We start from the raw sequence: 24,552 nt of genomic DNA on the forward strand, positions 1-24,552 counted from the left end.
CTTCTTTCAGGTCAGAGCAGAATTGATGCAAGCTTTCCGAACACACGACTTTTATCCCTTCGATATGACTGAAAACTGGGATGTCTCATCCTGGAGATTATCGACAGGTGTTTGTCTTCCTCCAGCTGGCTTCTCCAGGTAGCCGTTCATTTATTTGCCTTCCACAATTTAATTCGCGATATCAACTTCCGTGGGAATTCTAAAGACTTCCCGAAAGTATAGCGATCAAAATATTTAGGATCATATCCATTGTTTAAAATGAGATATATTCGACATTAACATCGGGTTATGTTGTGTGGAATAAAACTGGACACGCTATATATCACTTTGTGGAATGAAAAGGTTTTGATGGCATAAAGTTAGATTTAAAGTCACGAGTGAGTTTTGGTTTTTGTCGAGGGTCGAGGATCGAGGGTCGAACCGTAGTACGCTCTGACGCAACATACGAAGAACTGCTTTTCACTGTCGCATTTTCTGTACGTACGTATTTACCCACGTAAAAGCTAAAAGTCTAAATCCTTATATATGTCATTTTTGAAAAAGCTAGGTGAATAAATCGAACGAACTTAGTTTTTTGCGTATTTTAGTATGCATTTGTTGACCCGTGTGTTAACTGAATAATAAAGATTTGGAAGCATTTGAATTTTTCCTCGCGTAAAAAACGCAACAGTGGAAAGCAGCCCTAAAATGCTAGTCGCGTTTCATGCAAAAATCAAAACGGCATCAAATGCAGAAAACGAATTCAGTTTGCGACTTTTCAGATACCTTCCATGTTTAACTTGCATTACTAAATACAATATCTCCCTCGACCCTCGACTTAAACCCTCGATCCTCGAACCTTAGACCCGCGACAAAAATTCAGATTCGCCTTAAGTCAGACAGTGATGTATTGTGAAAGTTGAGTGAAACCTAATTATTCATGGACATGGTAAGCGTTATTTAAGTTTGCTGCAAGTTTATTTAATTCAGTCATTATTCAATTTAATGTAAGAGTCTTAGTGAAACGCTGAAAAAAACGTAAAACCCATTCATTGTACATAAAAAGTTAGATTCTGAAGATTCAGCGCCTCAGAGCGAGTCATAATTTGAACTTCCTCTCAGAAAATTATGAATTCACAATGTGTCATTTTCAAGAAGTAGGCGGTTCTTATCTCTGCAATTCTTATCTCTGCAACGAGTTGGTTCGTAAATTCGCACGAGTATATCGCAATACAAAGTCTCGTCGAGTCGACTTTCATCTTCGACCAATTTATCTGCATTTCATTTTTTGTCTTCCTCATTTCAAGAACAAAGTAGTAATTTGAGGTGCAAACAAAATTGAGTGAACAATTTTGAGTGATGACTGATGACATCCATTACATGTACTATTTTGAGGATAAATATGTTCCCAATATGACTAGTCACTGTATGTATATGAGTTTTTGTGTAATATGATTGGCTTTGCTAAATTCAATGTGTATACATGTCAACTGACATAATTCAGTCAGAATTTGTGACGAGAGTTTAACAAAAGTTTGCACATTTATTTTAATAAGATTCCGATTATATTATAAAGAAATATACCATGCATTCGCTGGCTTTTGGATATTGAACTTTGAACTTGATGCTACTAGATTCGGTCGAATGCGCGCGTGCACATAAACCAGCCAAACCTGATTTTAATAATGACCAAATTTATTCCAGGAGGGGGCATCAAACAAGATTTGAGCAGCTTTGCTTATAGAACATTCATATATGGTCACACTGCAATGGCTATACGCAGCAAATACGAATCGTAAAGATAGTAATAGATCAGACGTTCGTGTCTTTTAGAGCTCGTGAGAGTAACCAGCACTGCATGTGACCCGCTTTTCTGCGATGGCAGAATTTTCCCAAGACCGTGTCAACAAAAATAGTTTTATTCAATGACAGAAGGTCAACAACTACTTCCTTGTCGGCTTCCCTAAGTCAGTCGCAAGGTCAAAATGCTCAACAGATCCAATAGAAGCTGAAACAAATAATTATCATAGCACAAGATGACGAAATTCGTCTTAGGAAAAACAAGTTAAAATAAGACGAACATCGATATACATTCTAAATCCCATTACAAGAAAGATGTTTTCTGAGAAAGAATGTTTCAAGACATGTATAGTGATAATTTGTACAAGTAAATTTTGTTCGGTCTTGCAAAAGTTCAGTCTTCAACTCTCAAAGATTTTTTAACGCCCAGGGTGAGCTTAGGAAGACGATAGCCAAGACGTATAGAACTATTATACACGTAATGTTTGATCCAATTTGATCGAACCGCCTCTGACCAACATGATATGATATCATTGTTGCGTTCGACGAAGGAGAACGCTTCCTAGCCGTGCCATATCGAGATTTGCGATGTCAGATTTGCCTCGTTCTGATGTGTCGTCATAGTAACTGGAGACCATATTAAAGCATATATGAGCCATCACTGTTGTTAAATTACTCATTTTGCGGGTAACCTTTTGAGTCACATACGCTGTGAACCCGTGACGTTGTAATGTTAACATTTTTGTTAATGATCCGTGAATGATAATGTGAACCCAAATCAATACATTCCGAACGCACATCATTAACCTGTGATTACTGTTAGTATACAGGGTGAGTAAAAAAGACTGACACCTGCTGTTGATTGTACCTGTACACATGGGAATTGTCAAATTCCAGCCATAAGTGCGCGGCTGATTTGACTTTCAAAACTGTCAGTTTTTTTTACTCATCCTGTATTAGGTAATTTCAAGGATTAGACGGCATGCCCATGAATATTTGTCTAATACAGCGAGTATTATTGCAAAATTAAACATCTTTGAGTTGCTTTTAAACCAACTGTTTCCCCTTTTTACAACAAACACCGAGGTAATATGATATATAGGGGGAATCAGAGTGATGACCTTGTTTGTTGTAGAGGTTAGGATTGTCATACTACGATATCTTGGACAATAATATTCAGCTGTAATAGAATATTCCAAAATAAAATTTAATCGTCTGTTGTGTTCGGGCTCAATCCGAAAACCACAGCAAGTAAGTAACCAAGGACTAGGCTGTTATCAGCGCTGATTAAATGTGTAAATTCAATAACTTTTCATAGTTTAACAACTTCGTTTTAAGTTTAGGTTCGACGTTGCAATAAAACAGCCGTTCAACTACTTTTGTCTCGCTTAAAAAAAATTACTAGGCGACATATGTTCGGTGAGGTCAAATTGACAATACAGACCTTTTGTGACATACAATAGGATTTTTTTAACTAAGTAACAAAAAACACTTTAAGTTTAGGAAAAGTTGGAAGCGCGCACGCAAAATTGCATAATTCTGATCGAGTAATGATATATTTCGTCGTTGCCAGACTCAATCTTGTCTTTAGCATTGGATAGGAAACAGTTATAACTAATATATTCAATACCGTATGCTTTACGCGTTTACCTGCATAAAAGGCATGCATAATATTTATTCCAAGTCTCCCAGATGTACTTTACTGTAATATATTATCATGCTAATATTTTCAGGTGTTGCAGGCTGGCCGACAGAGCTGTTTGAGGGCGTAGGAGATAATCTCGCGCTTAGTCCACTGCTGAATCGCGCATGATTTAATTTTGAATAAAATAAGATATATTTGAAGTTAGAATAATGATGCGTTGACATTTTCAATCCTGGTAAATAATGACTCACAAACAGAATTATTAGGTGTCCAAACCAACTTTATTACTATCAATGGAATTTTTTTGTTTATATGGCTGAAAAAATTCCTCTCAACAGGCTTTAAACCGTTTTGCAAAGAAGATAGACTCAAGCAGCCACATATATATTGCATATTGTGACTTCATTGGCTGTTCACAGTCGAATTGAAATCCAATTCTCTTTGCCTGGGGGGCAAAGTAAAATTCGATTTATGAATACTGAAATTTGCTAGAAAACACAGAAAAGTCCAGGATCCCCGTTTTATGACAGAAAACTGAATAATCAAGCAGAAAAAACTGTCGGCTAAACTTTATTTATGATCTGATTTAAGTTGAGTCGTGATGATAGAAAAACTGTATATAACCAAACGATCTACATATAGAAGTATAGCATGGCTTTATTTATCAAAATATTAAAACTTACAATTAATACAGTTCATAACAAAACAATCATTAAGATAAAAAGTTCCAAAATCTTTTGTTTCATCCGTCATTTGGCGACACTATTCATCATAATATTTGATCATGTACATACCCCCCATACTGCAGGTATAATAGCCTTTTGGAGATGGTGCCCATGCCTGAGTAGGCATCCATCCCTGAGTAGGCATCCATCCCTGAGTAGATGGCGTCCAGATGGATCCCGGAATAGGCGCCATGCGTTTGCTCACACGAGAAGGAGTTGTGTGGATTTCCAAGCCAAATGTGCAACTCTTTGTCTCTCGTCCAGCGATTCGACTCTGAACTTCTTTCTCCGCTGTTGAAAAGATTTCTGAAAGTCCCCATTTCTTTGGCATGAGTTTGTACAAAACGTCGTCCCAGTATTTGACTCTGGAGCAATCATCAGTGACGCTGTATTGGATTACTCTCTTTGTGTTTTTCTCTCCGTGTTTGTCTGTTTCGCCGGTGACTTCAACGGTCTTCTCAAAACCATGTTTTTCCAGGTCGACTTGCTCCAAATACGCGATTATCTCTGTTAGGCGATGCGTATTTTTGCTAAACACTCGAACCACGTCGGTTTCTCTGCCATAAACTAAAAATTCAAAACCTTGCTTTTAAGGACAAAGTCTCAACAATTTTTTGAGAAATATTTACTTACCTGAAGGTGACAAAAAGACCACCAAAATAACAAATATAGCGACCACAAAACTCATTGTTTAACTCTGATTGTTTCTCTTTAAATATTTTCTTTGAAACTTCTTCGTGCGCTTTCCAAGATGAAGTGATTTTAGCAGGCCGAGCAGCGCAGTTATGCTATTGATATGCAAGCAAACACCTGGTGATTTCATCACATTGTCGAAAGATATGTTGGTCTTAAACACTTGGTCCTCTCAAGCACAAGTAAATATTATGAAAATTGAGCTGAAGGAAGCCTTGATGTGTTGATTTTAAATAGAAAAACTGTCAATCTATCAAACCTCCTCATACCCTCGAAAAATACCCCCGTGGTGGTGATAAAAAAGCAATTTTGAGTCATTCGGTTCGTAAATTATGACTTAGTATACGCATGTGCTTATAATCTCACTGCGAAAATTACAGTACTGTCCAGAAATAACAAAACACTGCGGTTGCGGTTAGGTTGCAGTCGACCGATAGAAACCGCAGAGGACCGCAAGGGAAAAAATACGAACGCGGTCGCCATTCGCTTCCGAACGGAATGTTATGAGCAGCTGAGAACGACAACACAATAATAAAATCGAAAACATCATAAGAAATGTCTGTCAAACCGAGTTACGCCGAGGTTAAACCTCCGTCTGACCTCGTTTCAGCCGCGGTTTTTGTTAGGTTATTTCTGGAAAGTAGTAATGTAGGTCAACGCATCGTTAAGTACCACAACCATAAGGGTCTAATTCCACCTGGCGCTTTTTCTCGGCGAAATAGGAAAAATTTCGCCTGTTTCTTTTTAATCGTGACCTCTTCAATAAATTAATTCTGCTTCATTGCTCACAATTCAAAAGAAGCAAGCGCAATCCGGTTGAAAATTTTGCCCGTGGAACAATTTAGAGCTATCAATTTACCACTACGTGGAATTCTGCGCGCAGAGCGGAATTTCTTATTGTCTGCGCGCTTTCATGCAGAACTAATTTGAGAAAAACAAAGAAAAATTCCGCCTAATGGAAAACAGAGTTATGGAAATTAGTAGCATTTGCATAGTATGCGCAAATATATATTATGTTCGTATAAATATTGTAAGGGCTGCTTTATCCGAATTACTGTGTAGTAGAAATTGCATGGGGATATCATTATAGCTTAGGAAACTAATGTAGATTTTGAAGGGAACTAAAAATATCCGCTTCAAGGTAAGGAACTGAAAACATCCGCTTCAAGCTTGAGTTAATCAACGATGGTAAAAAAAACAAAAAGCCAAGTGCATGAGGAAATTGACAACGACCTCTTTTTAGCCAAGAAACCTAACATGCAATGAGAATGCAAACAGCAGAAAACAATGTGCAGCCATTTTAACAAAAAAGCATTGTCTACAGCTTATGACTATAACGAAAAGCCCCTTCAACATTTGATGTACAGAAAATCTGAAACACTACATTTGGAAAATTTAGTGCAAAATTAGCCCTAGTCTCTTAGCGAAGAAAGCTTGAGATGAAGAAGAAGTGAGAGATAGCCAGGACGTAGAAAGATTATACACGTAACGTTGCGTAACTGAGTTTAAATCGCCCCTAACAATGTCCAACGTAATATGATATTGTGGTGTCATGTTCCATGTTCAAGTGGCATGGGCCATAGGAATTTTCAGCTGTGAATATAGGAGTTGATTTTTCAATTCAACAAATGCGTCTAAGCCGCCCCCACCCCACCCGAGAAAGCCAAACTCAAATACTGGTTGACCACAATATCCAAATACCCAAGCATATATTTGAGGCAAACTACAAGTGAAGCAAACTGTAACATGAATAAACATCACATTAATTTTATGGATGCATGCTAAATTACACTACAGATTATGACGTGTTTCGTCCTTATTCAAGTCCTTGTTCATTGTTCAAAACATTTCCTGACAGTCCATCAAACACTACAATCAATCGTATTCAATAACCCCACAACAACAACACTTATGATTACCAGGAGAAGAAACTGCAAAGACATTACGTTTGTTCCGAACCTCGTTTGAACCTGGAAGGAGGTGAATTTCCAAACCAAGTGTACAGCTCTTTGTCTTGCGACCCTTGATGCGACTTTCGATCTCTTTCATGATTTTTGACGTGAGCTTCAAGCTTCTGAACTCCTCTGGCAAATGATGTTCTAAAACACCTTCCCAGAACCTGGCTCGAGAGCAATGGTCGGTGACCAAGTAGTAAATGGTCGTTTTTTTTTTTTCTTGCCATTTTCATCAGTTTCCGTGGCGACTTCAACAGTCTTCTTGAAGCCAAGCCTCTCAAGCTCCGCCTTCTTCAAGTATCGTAGCATCTCCTCGTTGCACATATTTCGGTGTTTGTCAAAAACACGAATCACCTCGCTTTCTCCACCGTTTACTAAAACAACATCGCACATTTATCACTAACTTGAAAAACAGCGTCTTTTATGAAGTTATTAACTTCATGCCAAAGCCTTTAAACACATGTTATAGCTAAGTTTGGTTTAGTTTATATACTTTATACTGGTTGTGTGCAGGATAGATTAACTCAGAAGTTGTAATGTTTGTAATGAGATTTGTAAGGCAGGAATATTTCAGCTGGTTTAGAAGGTATCTTCACAGTGAACTGATATATTGTGGCATACCTGACTCAGAGAGACATGCGACCACAGCAACAAATATTGCAATGCAAAGTTTCATTTTCGGATTCACTTCAATCTTCAATCAATGTTCAATCTTTCCTTCTCTTCGGCAGGTTTTCCAAACTAGAATGGATTGAGTTTGCAAAAATCTCACTTTTATGTTTTCGTTATGCCGGAAGTTGAAACTCCATAGGCCCCAGCGAGATGTGTTTGATGTACAGGAAATCTGAAACACTTCATTTCCAAGTGTAGAGTTTGCCACATCAACATTTGATGTACACGAAATCTGAAACACTACATTTCCAAGTGTAGAGTTTGCCACATCAACATTTGATGTAGACGAATTCTGAAACACTACATTTCCGAGTGTAGAGTTTGCCACATCAACATTTGATGTACACGAAATCTGAAACACTACATACGGTTGCCATTCGCTTCCGAACGGAATTTTATGAACAGTTGAGAACGACAACACACAAATCGAGGCATCGAAAACACCACAAGAAATGTCTGTCAGACCGAGCTACGCCGAGGTTAAACCTCCGTCTCACCTCGGTTCAGCCGCGGTTTTTGTTAGGTTGGAATGGATTATTGTAGTACAACGCAACGTACCACAACCATAAGGGTCTGATTCCACCTGGCGATTTTTCTCGACGAAATGGGAAAAATTTCGCCTGTTTCTTTTGAACTTCGACCACTTGAATAAATATATTCTGCTTGATTGTTCACAATTCAAAAGGAGCAAGCGCAATATTTCGGAATTTTCGCTTGAAAATTTCGCCCGTGGAACAATTTAGAGCTGTTAATTTACCACTAGGTGGAATTTTGCGCGCAAAGCGGAATTTCTTATTGTCTGCGCGCTTTCATGCAGAACTAATTTGAGAAAAACAAAGAAAAATCCCGCCTAGTGGAAAACAGAGTTAAGGAAATTAGTAGCATTTGCATAGTATGCGCAATTATATATTATGTTCGTATAAATATTGTAAGGGCTGCTTTATCCGAATTACTGTGTAGTAGAAATTGCATGGGGATATCATTATAGCTTAGGAAACTAATGTAGATTTTGAAGGGAACTAAAAATATCCGCTTCAAGGTAAGGAACTGAAAACATCCGCTTCAAGCTTGAGTTAATCAACGATGGTAAAAAAAAACGAAAAGCCAAGTGCATAAGGAAATTGACAACAACCGCTTTTTAGCCAAGAAACCTAATCTGCAATGAGAATGCAAACTACAGAAAACAATGTGCAGCCATTTTAACAAAAAAAGCATGGTGTACAGCTTATGACTAACGAAAAGCCCCTTCAACATTTGATGTACAGGAAATCTGAAACACTACATTTGGAAAATTTAGTGCAAAATTAGCCCTAGTCTCTTAGCGAAGAAAGCTTGAAATGAAGAAGTGAGAGATAGCCAGGACGTAGAAAGATTATACACGTAAAGTTGCGTAAAGTTTAAATCGCCCCTAACAATGTCCAACGTAATATGATATTGTGGTGTCATGTTCCATGTTCAAGTGGCATGGGCCATAGGAATTTTCAGCTGTGAATATAGGAGTTGATTTTTGAATTTAACAAATGCGTCTAAACCGCCCCCACCCCACCCGAGAAAGCCAAACACAAATACTGGTTGACCACAATATCCAAATACCCAAGCATATATTTGAGGCAAACTACAAGTGAAGCAAACTATAACATGACTAACATTACATTAATTTTATGGATGCATGCTAAATTACACTACAAATTATGACGTTTTTCGTCCTTATTCAAGTCCTTGTTCATTGTTCAAAACATTTCCTGACAGTCCATCAAACACTACAATCAATCGTAATTAATACCCCCACAACAACAACACTTATGACTACGAGGAAGAGAATCTCTAGCGACATTACGTTTGTTCCGAGCCTCGTTTGAACCTGGAAGGAGGTGAATTTCCAAACCAAGTGTACAGCTCTTTGTCTTGCGACCCTTGATGCGACTTTCAATCTCTTTCATGATTTTTGACGTGAGCTTCAAGCTTCTGAACTCCTCTGGCAAATGATGTTCTAAAACACCTTCCCAGAACCTGGCTCGAGAGCAATGGTCGGTGACCAAGTAGTAAATGGTCGTTTTATTTGTTTTCTTGCCATTTTCATCAGTTTCCGTGGCGACTTCAACAGTCTTCTTGAAGCCAAGCCTCTCAAGCTCCGCCTTCTTCAAGTATCGTAGCATCTCCTCGTTGCACATATTTCGGTGTTTGTCAAAAACACGAATCACCTCGCTTTCTCCACCGTTTACTAAAACAACATCGCACATTTATCACTAACTTGAAAAACAGCGTCTTTTATGAAGTTATTAACTTCATGCCAAAGCCTTTAAACACATGTTATAGCTAAGTTTGGTTTAGTTTATATACTTTATACTGGTTGTGTGCAGGATAGATTAACTCAGAAGTTGTAATGTTTGTAATGAGATTTGTAAGGCAGGAATATTTCAGCTGGTATAGAAGGTATCTTCACAGTGAACTGATATATTGTGACATACCTGACTCAGAGAGACATGCGACCACAGCAACAAATATTGCAATGCAAAGTTTCATTTTCGGATTCACTTCAATCTTCAATCAATGTTCAATCTTTCCTTCTCTTCGGCAGGTTTTCCAAACTGGAATGGATTGAGTTTGCAAAAATCTCACTTTTATGCTTTCGTTATGCCGGAAATTGAAACTCCATAGGCCCCAGCGAGATGTGTTTGATGTACAGGAAATCTGAAACACTTCATTTCCGAGTGTAGAGTTTGCCACATCAACATTTGATGTACAGGAAATCTGAAACACTACATTTCCAAGTGTAGAGTTTGCCACATCAACATTTGATGTACAGGAAATCTGAAACACTTCATTTCCAAGTGTAGAGTTTGCCACATCAACATTTGATGTACAGGAAATCTGAAACACTACATTTCCGAGTGTAGAGTTTGCCACATCAACATTTGATGTAGACGAATTCTGAAACACTACATTTCCGAGTGTAGAGTTTGCCACATCAACATTTGATGTAGACGAATTCTGAAACACTACATACGGTTGCCATTCGCTTCCGAACGGAATTTTATGAACAGTTGAGAACGACAACACACAAATCGAGGCATCGAAAACACCACAAGAAATGTCTGTCAGACCGAGCTACGCCGAGGTTAAACCTCCGTCTCACCTCGGTTCAGCCGCGGTTTTTGTTAGGTTGGAATGGATTATTGTAGTACAACGCAACGTACCACAACCATAAGGGTCTGATTCCACCTGGCGATTTTTCTCGACGAAATGGGAAAAATTTCGCCTGTTTCTTTTGAACTTCGACCACTTGAATAAATATATTCTGCTTGATTGTTCACAATTCAAAAGGAGCAAGCGCAATATTTCGGAATTTTCGCTTGAAAATTTCGCCCGTGGAACAATTTAGAGCTGTTAATTTACCACTAGGTGAAATTTTGCGCGCAAAGCGGAATTTCTTATTGTCTGCGCGCTTTCATGCAGAACTAATTTGAGAAAAACAAAGAAAAATCCCGCCTAGTGGAAAACAGAGTTAAGGAAATTAGTAGCATTTGCATAGTATGCGCAATTATATATTATGTTCGTATAAATATTGTAAGGGCTGCTTTATCCGAATTACTGTGTAGTAGAAATTGCATGGGGATATCATTATAGCTTAGGAAACTAATGTAGATTTTGAAGGGAACTAAAAATATCCGCTTCAAGGTAAGGAACTGAAAACATCCGCTTCAAGCTTGAGTTAATCAACGATGGTCAAAAAAAACAAAAAGCCAAGTGCATGAGGAAATTGACAACGACCTCTTTTTAGCCAAGAAACCTAACATGCAATGAGAATGCAAACAGCAAAAAACAATGTGCAGCCATTTTAACAAAAAAGCATTGTCTACAGCTTATGACTATAACGAAAAGCCCCTTCAACATTTGATGTACAGAAAATCTGAAACACTACATTTGGAAAATTTAGTGCAAAATTAGCCCTAGTCTCTTAGCGAAGAAAGCTTGAGATGAAGAAGAAGTGAGAGATGTCCAACCCTAACAATGTCCAACGTAATATAGTATCCTAGCTTGTCTACAGTCCTTTTAAGCAGTAGACGACATATATTCAAAGGCAAACATAGTTGAGTGGGTTTTGTACTATTTTTTTTTCACTTAACAAAAAACGCCGACGTAATCTACTTTCCTAAGTGAGTGATGAGCTAATTTTTTGTGAAGATTTGTATGAAAGCCAACTGAAAGCATTACTTGGTGTAAAAAACCCAATACCAGCCGACAATTTCAAGAAGTAAAAAACAAAACAAAATCCGAAGATTAATATCTTGAAACCAAAAATATAGGTTAAAATAAGACAAGGAATAAGTTCGTGATATTTCGATTTTTTTGCAAAATCATCATTAGACTAACTGGTGATTAATATTTCATCAGGTAGGCTAATGATGATTTTGCAATAAAATCAAAATATCTCGAACTTATTCTATGTCTTGTTTTAACCTATATTTTGGGTTTCAAGATGTTAATCTTCGGGTTTTGTTTTGTTTTGAACTAGTCAGTGAACTTGTTGTATTATAGATCACAAATAATACGAATCGGGCCAATAGGTGAGCATTGTCATACTCATTGCAGTGATTGCACTGCATGACATTACGTAAGTGGCACTTGAAATTATTGAAATGAATCAAATGATTTAATTTGTATTAAACAGACCCCGTATTAACTTCAAATGTTGCTCGGGTAATAATCTATTAAATTTCATCTATGCCAGATTCCATCTGCCGTTAGCACGGGTTGGGAAACCAATCGGAAATTAGTAGCATAAATTTGCATAGTATGCGCAATTATATATTATGTTCGTATAAATATTGTAAGGGGCATCTTTATCCGAATGTGTTGTAGAAATTGCATGGGGATATCATTATAGCTTAGGAAACTAATGTAAACTTGAAAGGAACTGAAAACATCCGCTTCAAGCTAGAGTTAATCAACGATGGTCAAAAAATGCGATGCATTGCTCATGCGATGATTTAAATCTCCTGACTCCATGGAGATATTATTATGTTTTTCGCATCAGACGGCGGTGCTCACAGCAAACTAAAATCACTTTATTTGAAAAACGTAAGAAGAAGTTTCCAGAGTAGAATTAGATTTTTTTCTGATAGCCTTTTTGTCGCCATCAGGTAAACATTATTCAACTAATTCAGTCAAAAATTATTTACAAATAACATTGAACCGTGTTAAGACCGTATCAAGTCGACCTGGAAAAACATGGTTTTGAGAAGACCGTTGAAGTCACCAGCGAAACAGACAAACACGGAAAGAAAAACACAAAGAGAGCAATCCACTACAGGATCACTTATGATTGCGCCAGAGTCAAGTACTGGGACGATGTTTTGTACAAACTCATGCGAAAGAAATGTGGACTTTCGGAACTATTTTCCACAGCAGCGAAAGAGTCGAATCTCTGGACGGAAGACAAAGAGTTGCACATTTGGCTTGGAAATCCACACAAATCCCTGTTCCACCGACGACGACAAAGCTTCTCGAGTAAACAAACGATGCGTGGTTAAGGGTGGAAAGTCCCCTAAAGGTTGCTTCGTTTGCATTGGCGTCTGCGGTACCTCTAAAATTCAGTACAGCGGTATTTACGTGAATGGTCGTAAATACGATAGTTTAATCTTCAATGGAACATGGTTATGGAAATAATCTCAAAAAAGCTATATTTAAAACTTTTAGAACTTTGTAGCCAGTTTAAGTACTTGCGAACATAACATGGTAGATTGGCATGTGGTTGAATTGTAATTTTTAGTAATAATGAAAAAAATAAATAAAAAGGTGTCATTTGCAATTTTATCGATCTGACCCCGAAGATATCTAAAAAGTATTCTTAGTATATAATATAAAAATATTGTAAAAATGAAGAGGTTTCTTTGGTACAGCGAGAAGAAAATGAAACTTGAATCAAAGCTATTGTATTCATTTCAGTGATAATGACGTTTAAAACATATCATTGTTGATAGGAGGGATCCAGCATTTGGCTGACTGCATGTTGCAATGTTTTTAACAATACTGACTAAAGCTCCCCATTCGACAATACCAACGTCGAATATACAATGTTCCAGTATATTCGACCATGCCAAGGTCGAAATTACCATATTCCGGTATATTCGAATCATACCAAGGTCGAGTATACCATAATCCGGTATACAGCTGATTCAATTAAGTTTGTGACAGGCATTAGGCAAATGTAAATTGTAAGCGCGAACAATGTCATGGGTCCAGTGCATTTGACTAACTAATGCATCGACATATTTTGAATGGTGTCGTTAATGGACGCTAATTATTTTATTATGTTATTATTATATTAATATTTATCATTCGACCAAACAATGACACTATGCGAACATCAGAGTACAAAAGACACATATGAAAAATGCGGTGATTTTGCAATTCCCAAAGAAACATCTGCATTTATCACAATAGTTTGTGGTTATACTTTGCAGGCGAGCAAACAGTTAGATTGATAAATAATGCATTTGGTGGATATTCGGTTCCAAAGTCATGGAAAATTACGAGGAAGAGAGCGTTAATATCATGTTAAAAGTTACACGGCAAGGTAATAAAAGGCAGAATGGCACATTATACATGTCAAAACGTCGACATTTTTAACGATGTGAAAGCGCTACGTGAGTTCCTGTTCAAGCAGTTTAAAGAGGAAAAGTAAAAAAAATCGCCCTCCATCGCAGGTCTGCACTGTACGCACGGGGCATTTTTACGCTACGGTTGATTAGCAGATTTTGGTTATTTCTATAATACAAAACAACGTGTATTCCACGTTACCGCTATACAGTATAATAACAGCCTTAAGTTCATCCTCACACTATTCCCACCAGATGATTATATTTATACTCAACAATGCTTTTCCAATAATAACTTCATTCGTTGCATAATTATGCATAAAATGCCATCAATCCCTTCATGCCTCTTGCGCTTGGAATATACATTGGGCTATTGCCTGTCACAAACTTAATTGAATTAGCTGTATTCGAACTATGCCAAGGTCGAATATACCATATTCCGGTATATTCGAACTATACCAAGGTCCATGCAATCGATACCATAATTTTATTTCGAATTTTCGATATTATGGTTGATAGCCGCCGCATTATATTTTGAAATAACTCTTGGTCGTTTAGTGTTTTACAACCACCAAATACAGTTCAAAGCTTAGTTCACAACATAATATAAAGAATAAAGACAAAAGAAATGAACTTTATGTGGTACGCCGAAATGATTTTATGTTTTGAACGTTTTCCCGCCCAAATATGCGACGTTTATTTGTATTGAATTGGATCTCCTTCACCGCTAATATGAAATTCAAAAACATTTTATAGAATAACAACTTCGCTTCTGTTTTAACTTTTTAGTTTCGACGCTGCAATAAAACAGCCATTCAACTATTTTGTTTCGCTGCAAAAAATTATCACTGTAATATAGACAAGTTCATAAAACATAATGGATTATTTTTAAAAGTGGCACTTGAACTTTAGGACAAATTATCACCACGCGTGCGTAATCATTGCAAGATATACGTCATAAATGATTTAATTTGTAGCAACATGACCCTGCATGCATTGATTGATCGTAATAAGACTATTTCGTCTAAGCCAGAGTTTATTAAATTGATTTTCGACTTAGAAACGCTTTGCAAATCCCGAAAGCATCTACAAAGTATGTTAATTACTGTATAATCTGAAAATATGAAAAGATTTCTCGGGATACGCCGAGAAGAAATTGACACTTAAATCGAAGCTACTTTTGTATTCATTTCAGTGATAATGGCGTTGACATTTATAACACTGATTGTTGATGATTGATTGCCGCATTGTATTTTGAGATAACTCTTGTCGTTTGCTGTTTTATAATCACCAAATACTTTTCAAGACTTAGTTCACAACGCAATCTAAAGAATAAAGCTAAAATTAATGAATTTTGAGTGTACGCCGAGACGATTTTATGTTTTGAACGTTTTCCCGCCAAAATACGCGACAATCAATAATTGGCATCGGTATCAGACCGACTGGCTCAGGCACCTGGAATTGGTCCGCAGGCGAACTTGGACATGAACAGTTTTCACTCTAACTTAATTACAGTGCCTATAGAACCTATAAATTTTAAATGTGATGAAACTAATCTGCTTGATTTTTTCCTTCTTAATGCCAGATCTGTCAGAAACAAGACCATGATGATTAAGGATTTTGCTGTGGATAATAATATTGACGTTTTTGCTTTAACGGAAACATGGCTCGCTCCAAATGGGAATGAACTAACTATTGGAGACTTATGTCCAACAGGCTACAAATTTTTGCATACACCAAGGCATGGATCAATTGGTGGTGGTGTTGGTCTCTTATTCAAAGAGAGCCTTAATATCAATTGTAATGTACAGGAGGAATTTAGATCGTTTGAATATCTTGACTGTTCCTTTTTGGACATTGTACCCATTAGAGTTATAGTTGTATATCGACCGCCACCTTCATCGGCTAACTCGCTGACATCCACTTTATTCTTTGAAGAGTTTTCATCTTTCATGGAAGGAATTATTGCATCACCCAGACAACTTTTGATCGTTGGAGATTTCAATTTTCATTTGGATAATTCAAATGACCCTCTTGCTAAGCAGTTCCTAGATCTTTTAGCTTCATTTGACTTGAAGCAGCACGTTTCTGGAGCGACGCACTCTGGTGGTCATACCCTGGATTTGGTAATAACGCGATCAGAAGAAAATATTGTTAACCACTGTAATATCGTTGATCCTTCGATCTCTGATCATTTTGCTGTGCATCTACATCTCTTGTTTAGGAAACCAAAATTTGCGAAGAAACGTTTGCTTTCTCGTAATCTGCGGGCGATTGATATGCGTAAATTTAAAGCAGATGTTCTAAATTCTTCCCTTAAAGATTTTATGACTATGGATCTGGAAACATTGGTACGTGAATATGATAACTGTCTCCGTACTATCTTAAATAAACATGCACCGGCTAAATTCCGGGAAATTACATTGCGCCCAAAGGCACCTTGGTATACTGATGAAATCAATGTTCAAAAACGAAAACGGAGACAACTTGAGAGAAAATGGCGTAAAACAAAGATGAATGCTGATAGGAATCTGTATAAACAACAATGTTATGTTGTGAATAAACTGATTTACTCCTCAAAATCGGCTTACTATACTGACTTAATCAAGGATGGGTCATCTGATCAAAGAACTCTCTTTAAGACCGTAAGTAATTTGCTGCACAAAAATACGACTACCCGATATCCATCATCTCCTGACCCAATGTCACTGGCAAACTCATTTTGTGATTTTTTCACGCAGAAAATTGTTAAAATACGAGATGAAATCAATGACACCCTCTTAATTAATGATATAGAAAATCCATTTCCCGATGGTGATTCATGTCCCCATGAACTTCGTGTTTTTAAGGAAGTTGGTAACAATGAGATGTTCGATTTAATTCGACAGATTGCAATGAAATCATGTGTTCTAGATCCTATTCCAGCGGTTATGCTGGAACATTGCCTAAAAGACACCGTGCCCATTATAACGAGAATAATTAATTTATCTTTGGAAAATGGTTTAATGCCTGACTCTCTAAAGATTGCTGTTCTTAAACCGTTATTAAAAAAGTGTGGTCTTTCCTATGAAGAATTCTGCAGCTTTCGTCCAATATCTAATTTGAAATTTGTTTCGAAATCTATTGAGAAAGCAGTTGCTGTACAATTAATGAATTATCTTGACGAAAAAACTACATGAGAAGTTCCAGTCTGCCTATAAGCCTCGTCATAGTACAGAAACAGCATTATTAAGGGTTCAAAGCGATATTCTCCAAGACCTCGACAATGGAAACTCTGTCATTCTCGTTCTACTGGATCTGTCAGCAGCGTTTGACACCGTGATCATTCGATCTTATTGACACGATTATGGAAGCGATTTGGTATAAAGGGTCGTGTTTTGGATTGGTTTACTTCATATCTTATATCTAGGAAACAATTTGTTCGTGTTGAGGGAACAGATTCGCTATGGCGTGATCTTGAATGTGGTGTACCGCAGGGATCGGTATTAGGTCCGCTGTTATATTCATTGTACACTGCTCCGCTTGCAGATGTGGCTAGGCGTCATGATCTCCGTTTTCACTTTTTTGCTGATGATGGACAACTTTACATTGCATTCAAAACAAATGATCCTGGTGAATTGATTTCATCTAAGATTCGTATGGAAAAATGTATATTTGAAATTAGAAACTGGTTGATGCTGAATAAATTGAAACTAAATAGTGAAAAAACAGAACTTATATTAGTCCATTCACGCTATCGCCCAATGCCTCCCTTGAATTATATCATGGTGGGTGATGACAGAATTGTACCAACTGGTTCAGCTAGAAATTTGGGGGTTATTTTTGATGAGTTCTTTAAATTGGAGGAACATATTAATGGTATCTGCAAGTCATCTTTTTATAATATCAAAAACATTTCAAGAATAAAGAAGTATTTGTCTCGGGACTGTCTTGAAATAATCATTCATGCTTTTATAACTTCAAGATTGGATTACTGTAACTCACTGCTATATGGTGTATCAAAATATTTACTCCAGAGGCTACAGAGAGTCCAAAATACTGCAGCACGTCTATTAACTGGTACTAGGAAATCGGAACATATTACACCAGTACTTATTAATTGCATTGGCTACCAGTCGAATATCGTGTCCAATTCAAAATTATCCTTCATGTGTATAAGGCTATGAACGACCTTTCTCCGCCGTATTTGAAGGAACTCTTGCATTATCATACTTCGCAGCGTTCACTTCGATCAAATAACTGTGAATTGCTCCAGATTCCCTGTTCTAGACTGAAGACATTTGGGGATAGATCATTTTGTGTCGCAGGACCACGGTTGTGGAACGAATTACCCATTAATCTTCGCATGTGCAAATCAATTACTGTTTTTAAAAAAAACTTAAAACATATCTTTTTAACTTATTTTTGAATAATGTATGACGTTGGTCTTAACATTTATATTATTAGGTTTGTTAGTGATATAGATTTTTAATAGTTTTAATATTAGATTTTACTGTAAAGCGCCTAGAACAGAACACAATTTGGTTGTGCGCTATAGAAATACTTTTATTATTATTATTATTATTATTATAAAATAACATGTATATAACGCGTGTTCTGATTGGTCGAAGCCCGCGTTTGGATCAGAGCATCCAAACATGGAAATATAAAGTTTTAAGAATTTAAATTTAAATTCAAGGCCTTGTCGTTATTTTATAAATTCGACTCGTGTTTCGCGCGCTTTTCTGAACTCTCGCAACATTCCCGCGTGTTTGGATCAGGCCATCGAAACACGGAAACCATTTAGTAATTGTATAATATCTGTAATGAATTCAGTTCCGGTACAGTATTGAATGCGATAGTGCAGCTTGACATTATGGTGTCATGTTCAAGTAGCATGGGCCATGGGAATTTTCAGCTGTGAATACGAGTTGATTTTTGAATTCAACAAATGCATAAAACCGACCCCCACCCCACCCCAGCAAGTCAAACACATATACTGGTAGACCACAATATCCAAATACCCAAGCATATAATTGAGGCAAACCACAACTGAAGCAAACTATAACATGACCACCATTACATTTATGGATTTATGCTAAATTACACTGCAAATGAAGAAGTTATTCGTCCTTATTCAGCGGTTATTCAAGTCCTTGTTCAAAACATTCACCGACCGTCCATCAAACACTGCAAAGTCATCTATGAAGCGTACTTAATGGACGCAAAACTACACCAAATAAGACGATCAAAAACTGTAGAGAAACCACGTTTGTTCTGACCCTCGCTTGAACCAGGATGGAGGTGAATTTCCAAACCAAGTGTACAGCTCTTTGTCTTGCGACCCTTGATGCGTCTTTCAATCTCTTTCATAATTTTTGACGTGAGCTTCGAGATTCTGAACTCCTCTGGCAAACGTTGTTCTAAAACAGCTTCCCAGAACCTGGCTCGAGAGCAAAGGTCGGTGACCAAGTAGTAAACGGTCGTTTTTTTTGTTTTCTGGCTATTTTCATCAGTTTTCGTGGCGACTTCGACAGTTTTCTTGAGGCCAAACCTCTCAAGGTCCGCCTCCTTCAAGTATCGTAGCATCTCCTCGTTGCTTATCTTCAGGTCTTCGTCATAAACACGAACCACATCGCTTTCTGCACCGTTTACTAAAACAACATCGCAAAAACAGCGTCTTTTAACTTCATGCCAAAGCCTTTAATGCATGTTATAAGTTTGGTTTAGTTTATATACTTTATACTGGTTGTGTGCACGATAGATTAACTCAGGAGTATTTGTAATGCATTGATTGTAATGTTTGTAATGAGATTTGTAATACAGGAGTACTTCAGCTGGTAACTTCACAATGGACTATTGTGGCATACCTGATTCAGAGAGACATGCGACCAGAGCAACAAATATTACAACGCAAAGTTTCATCGCCAGATTCACTTTAACTTTCACCAATCTTCAATCTTCCTTCCTCTTCGGTTTCCAAACTGGAATATAGATTGAGTTCGCAAACATCTCACTTTTATGCTTTCGATATGCCGGAAGCTGAGATTCCATGATCTCTAGTGAGATGTATTGTTCTCCTGATAAAACGATTTCCATGCGGTAACAATAAAACCACAATAATAATTGTTTACTTTTGAAAGCAAGTTGCAATCTCAAAATCCCAAATATCGTCCACGAGATGACAAAATTTCGGGGGATTCACGTCTCGTTTTATTTACTCTCAGGAAAAACAAGTTTTAAGTTGATTGACAAGTTATGCCGGAACTCTGTGATGTATTCGTAAATCTTTCAGAATTAATTACAAGCTTATTTTATTTATTATTCAATATAATGCAAGTGTTTTATGAGAACGATGGACAAAACGTAAAAAGAAAATACAAAAAAGTTGGATCCTGGAAATCCAGACCCGAAGACTCATAAATTTGATTTCCCCTCAACACAATATGACATCATAAAGTGTCATTGTCAAGAAGTAGGCGGTTCTTATCTCTGCAACGAGTTGTTTTGCAAATTCGCAACGAGTATTGCAACTCAACCCGAAGCTTCTTCGAGTTGAATTTCATCTTCGAGCAATCTGTACTTAGTTTTTTCCTTAATTTGAGCAAGTGGCCCTTCACCCAGTTTATTCCGAAGATAAACTGAGATTTGCACGGAAACTGGGGGCGATGAACATGTGAAATATATGTTTGTACTTGTGTATTACGGAAATGAAATTCTGAAGGGAGGAATATTATAAAAAGGAAGGGAGGAAATTATAAAAATAGAGTACAGATGAAGGACTCGTAAAAGAGTTCTTGAATAAATGTAACCAGCACTGCATGTGACCCGCATCTGCGATGGCAGAATTTTCCCAAGTCTGTGACAACAATAATAGTTTTATCCAATGACAGAATATTCACAACCACTTCCTTGTTGACTTCCCTAAGTCAGTTGCAAGGTCAAAATCCCCCAATAGATAAAAAAAAAGCTGAAACAAATGTCACACCACGAGACGTCCCTTTTTATTTACTCTCAGGAAAAAATCGGGAAAAGTTGTAAATTAAGTCACAAGTTATGCCGGCATTAACTCTGTGATGTATTGCAGAAATTGAATAAACATTTGTAAATCTTTCAATATTGCAAGTTTATTTTATTCATTATTCAATACAAATAATGCAGGTGTTTCTATGAGAACGATGGACGAAACGTAGAACGATTGTACACAAAACGTTAGATCCTGGAGATCCAGACCCAAAGATCAATTTGATTTCCACTCTGAATATAATATGAACCAGAGCCGAACTATCAGGAAGATCGTTTTAAAAGCAAGGTTTGGACGTTTCTTAAAGATCCCGATTCCAGCATTTCGGTAAAATCTGTTCGGCGTTATAATCTACATGTTGAACTGAACACTCCCAGAGTTCTCAAATACCACCAGCTTTGGAAGTCGGTGGCGCGGGGACACTGGCTAGCCCCATACATACACCCTGACTTTACTGAATCGATGTATTTTACTCAGTGGCGCTATAGCATTTTTATGAGGGGCAAATTCTGGGGAAGGTCCAGGATGAATTGAATTTTTACTCTATAGTTCACTGCCCCCCCCCCCTTGCTGGCGCCACTGATTTTATGTGAGAGTCAAAAGTTTTGATCTTGAATGATGATTAAAAAGTTTCAAGGCCCTGAAACTCGGTGTCACACTCAATATCAGTCAGAAAAGCAAGAGGTAAGCAAAGCTTCTATAATAGAAGATCGGAAACTCACCACATATAGTGGAAAAGTCGATGAGATCAAATTCTTTATGTATTCAGTAACAATGATAGAATAACACCGAGTCAAGGCAACCATCATTTATTAATTCAACTACTGCTGTCTATATTGACCGAAATACTACAGAGATAATCAAATGCAGATTATTAGTACAAGTATCTTATATTCCTTAGTTGTCGTAAACGATGGCTGCATTCCAACAAAAAAGGCACCAACCAGTGCAACCTCTAGCCACACGACGTTTGCTACCACTGGACTTGAGACAGCGATCTGGATGAATCTCTAAACCGACTGTGCATTCCTTTGTCTTCCTGTCAGAGATACGATTTTGAATTTCTTTCACGGTGGTTGAAAGGATTCTCAGATTTTTCAATTTCTCTGGCAAGCGTTGTTCAAGGATTCCTTCCCAGAACATGACTCGAGAACAATCATCGGTGACTCTGTAGTAGATGGTTCTCTTTTGCCTTTTTTCTCCATTTTCATCCGTTTCAATGGTGGTCTCCTCGGTTCTCTTAAAACCATATTTTTCCAGATCCGCTTGCTTCATGTATTCTTCCATCTCCTTCTCAGTCAATCTCAAATTCTCGTCAAAAACTCGAAGCACGTCACTTTCACCTCCATAAACTAAAAAGTTATATATAGATAAAAATAGTCCAATTATTTATTCTGTAATGCTTTCGATAATAAGGTCGAATGTAGAATCTTAGAAGTTGCCCTTTGTAAACGATAGTGAATTAAGAATTAGTCTTCTCATTAGAAAACCATTGAAAAGTACAGAATTCTAATAATTCTGACTGTTTAAGGAATGTTTACAACTCCGGTATGCATTGATTGTAGTAACGCGACAATCACACAAAGATAAAGACATGATACGAGAACACACCTGATGGGGACAGAAAAATCACCAAAACATGTACGAATAGAACTGCGATGGAAAACTTCATTATTTCGAGTGATAAATATCTTCTTTCTTCAGTTTTTCTTTCTTCAAGTTCTCCTTTCAGGCCAAACTAGAATCGATCTCAACCTGCCGAACACACGACTTTTAAGTTGTCGATATGGAAATTAGCTAAGATATCTCGCCGTGAAGATTGTTGCAAGCGTGGCCTTCCTTCAGCTCATTTCTTTATGTATTTTACATACCATTACGCTGCACAATGAAGAAATGTTTGGGTACAAATTAACCGCCAACTTCGGTACTTTCAAACTTCCGAAAATAAGGTGATCTGTTGGAATTTACCAACATGTCGGCAATGCCGGAAGTTCAATGCTTGACACACATAAACACGACAGTTCAAACCGGCGGACTTCGCGGTACTACGATCATCTTCTTCAGATAGATGTAAGGAAGAGAAAAAGAGTTTTAAATGTTCAGATAACGAACTTCATAATATATAACAAGCCATTCATTCATTCCACTGCAATACACAAAAATAGATGTGTCATGGTTTAAATTCGCGCCGGCATGTGATCACAGCACGAATCTGCGAGTCTCAATTAACTAGCCATGCATAAGATTGGAAAATGTCTCGATATACTTGTTGCAGAAAATTTAAGCCCACCGAACTTGCATGTAATTTGCGATTCTGTTTTGAATCAGTGAGTTTAGCAACGTTTTGCCTACGTTCAAAGCACAGAAACTACCAGTTGAAACCGGGAAACTTTGATGTAGCTGTATAGGCATACACACTGAGCTGTTTATCTTCCTGTGCTTTCAAACATAAAGGCGACAAGCTGGTAAACCAAACAGGATTTCGTTGTTTCATTGTGGTTACATGAAATGCAATATTGAAACATTTCATTTTTTATCTTAGGGAAAATATTTTACATTTTCTCGACTATATCGTCGCGCTTCGCTCTAAATATTTTTTTCCCTCAAGAGTTGAATTATACCCATGCAAATTGCTTGTCTGTGATTTAACTGAATTATTATTATAAACATAGTCGCCTGGCCCTTGCCAATTTTCGCGGCGAATATTCCGAAAACGGAATACATAGCCGCGCATGCATGCAAAGTTGGTGAATTTTGATCGAAGCTAAACGACACTACACATGCACATATTCTGTGTCATGCATCAAAACTATACGAATGAACGCATATTCTGCATGTTTACTCGATCGAAGCTAAACAACACTGCAGCATCCTGCAGGCATACATATTCTGTGTCTCGATCAAAACTATACGAATGAACGCATATACTCTGCATGTTTACTCGATCGAAGCTAAACGACAATGCAGCATCCTGCAGCATACATATTCTGTGTACTTGATCAAAACTATACGAATGAACGCATATTCTGCATGTTTACTCGATCGAAGCTAAACAACACTGCAGCATCCTGCAGGCATACATATTCTGTGTCTCGATCAAAACTATACGAATGAACGCATATACTCTGCATGTTTACTCGATCGAAGCTAAACGACAATGCAGCATCCTGCAGCATACATATTCTGTGTACTCGATCTAAACTATACGAATGAACGCATATTCTGCATGTTTACTCGATCGAAGCTAAACGACAATGCATGCACGCATATTCTTTGTACTCAGTTCTGACTCAGAACTTAACCCCAGTCTCCCCAGTGTGTATTGGAATTATTAAAGGTTTTTCCACGTAGTAGAAAGCATAAAAGGGGAACTTCAAAATGTATTTTTACATTTTGACAAACCTTTAATTCTTCCATACACGTCGTTTTTCGGATCAACGTATTCAACACACACACAACCGGGTTGATCTTTTAAATC

At 37.4% G+C, this 24,552-nt stretch overlaps 2 protein-coding genes across 2 annotated transcripts; both read right to left on the reverse strand.

The window, feature by feature from the left end:
• Positions 1 to 9,235: 9,235 nt before the first annotated feature.
• LOC114525074 lies at positions 9,236 to 10,135 on the reverse strand. The gene is made up of 2 exons (XM_028546282.1): positions 9,938 to 10,135; positions 9,236 to 9,690 (listed from the first exon to the last, which is right to left on the reverse strand). The coding sequence occupies exons 1-2, from the start codon at positions 9,990 to 9,992 to the stop codon at positions 9,236 to 9,238; spliced, it is 510 nt and encodes a 169-aa protein (XP_028402083.1). The 5' UTR covers positions 9,993 to 10,135.
• An 11,803-nt stretch (positions 10,136 to 21,938) lies between these two features.
• LOC114525207 lies at positions 21,939 to 22,864 on the reverse strand. Its single transcript, XM_028546427.1, has 2 exons — positions 22,686 to 22,864; positions 21,939 to 22,426 (listed from the first exon to the last, which is right to left on the reverse strand). Exons 1-2 carry the CDS (start codon positions 22,744 to 22,746, stop codon positions 21,972 to 21,974), a joined length of 516 nt encoding a protein of 171 aa, XP_028402228.1. The 5' UTR covers positions 22,747 to 22,864; the 3' UTR covers positions 21,939 to 21,971.
• Positions 22,865 to 24,552: the final 1,688 nt, after the last annotated feature.

This window comes from Dendronephthya gigantea, unplaced genomic scaffold (genome assembly GCF_004324835.1).
Source record: "Dendronephthya gigantea isolate DGI-Jeju-01 unplaced genomic scaffold, DenGig_1.0 000033F, whole genome shotgun sequence".
In the NCBI taxonomy this organism is placed as follows: Eukaryota; Metazoa; Cnidaria; class Anthozoa; order Malacalcyonacea; family Nephtheidae; genus Dendronephthya; species Dendronephthya gigantea.

Bases quoted from the DNA above. Each gene is read 5' to 3' on its own strand.
- LOC114525207 (XM_028546427.1), bottom strand. From the start codon at position 22,746: ATGAAGTTTTCCATCGCAGTTCTATTCGTACATGTTTTGGTGATTTTT. The intron at 22,427-22,685 runs GTGTGTTCTCGT...ATAACTTTTTAG, and splicing joins GATTTTTCTGTCCCCATCAG to TTTATGGAGGTGAAAGTGAC.
- LOC114525074 (XM_028546282.1), bottom strand. From the start codon at position 9,992: ATGAAACTTTGCATTGCAATATTTGTTGCTGTGGTCGCATGTCTCTCT. The intron at 9,691-9,937 runs GTATGTCACAAT...ATGTTGTTTTAG, and splicing joins CGCATGTCTCTCTGAGTCAG to TAAACGGTGGAGAAAGCGAG.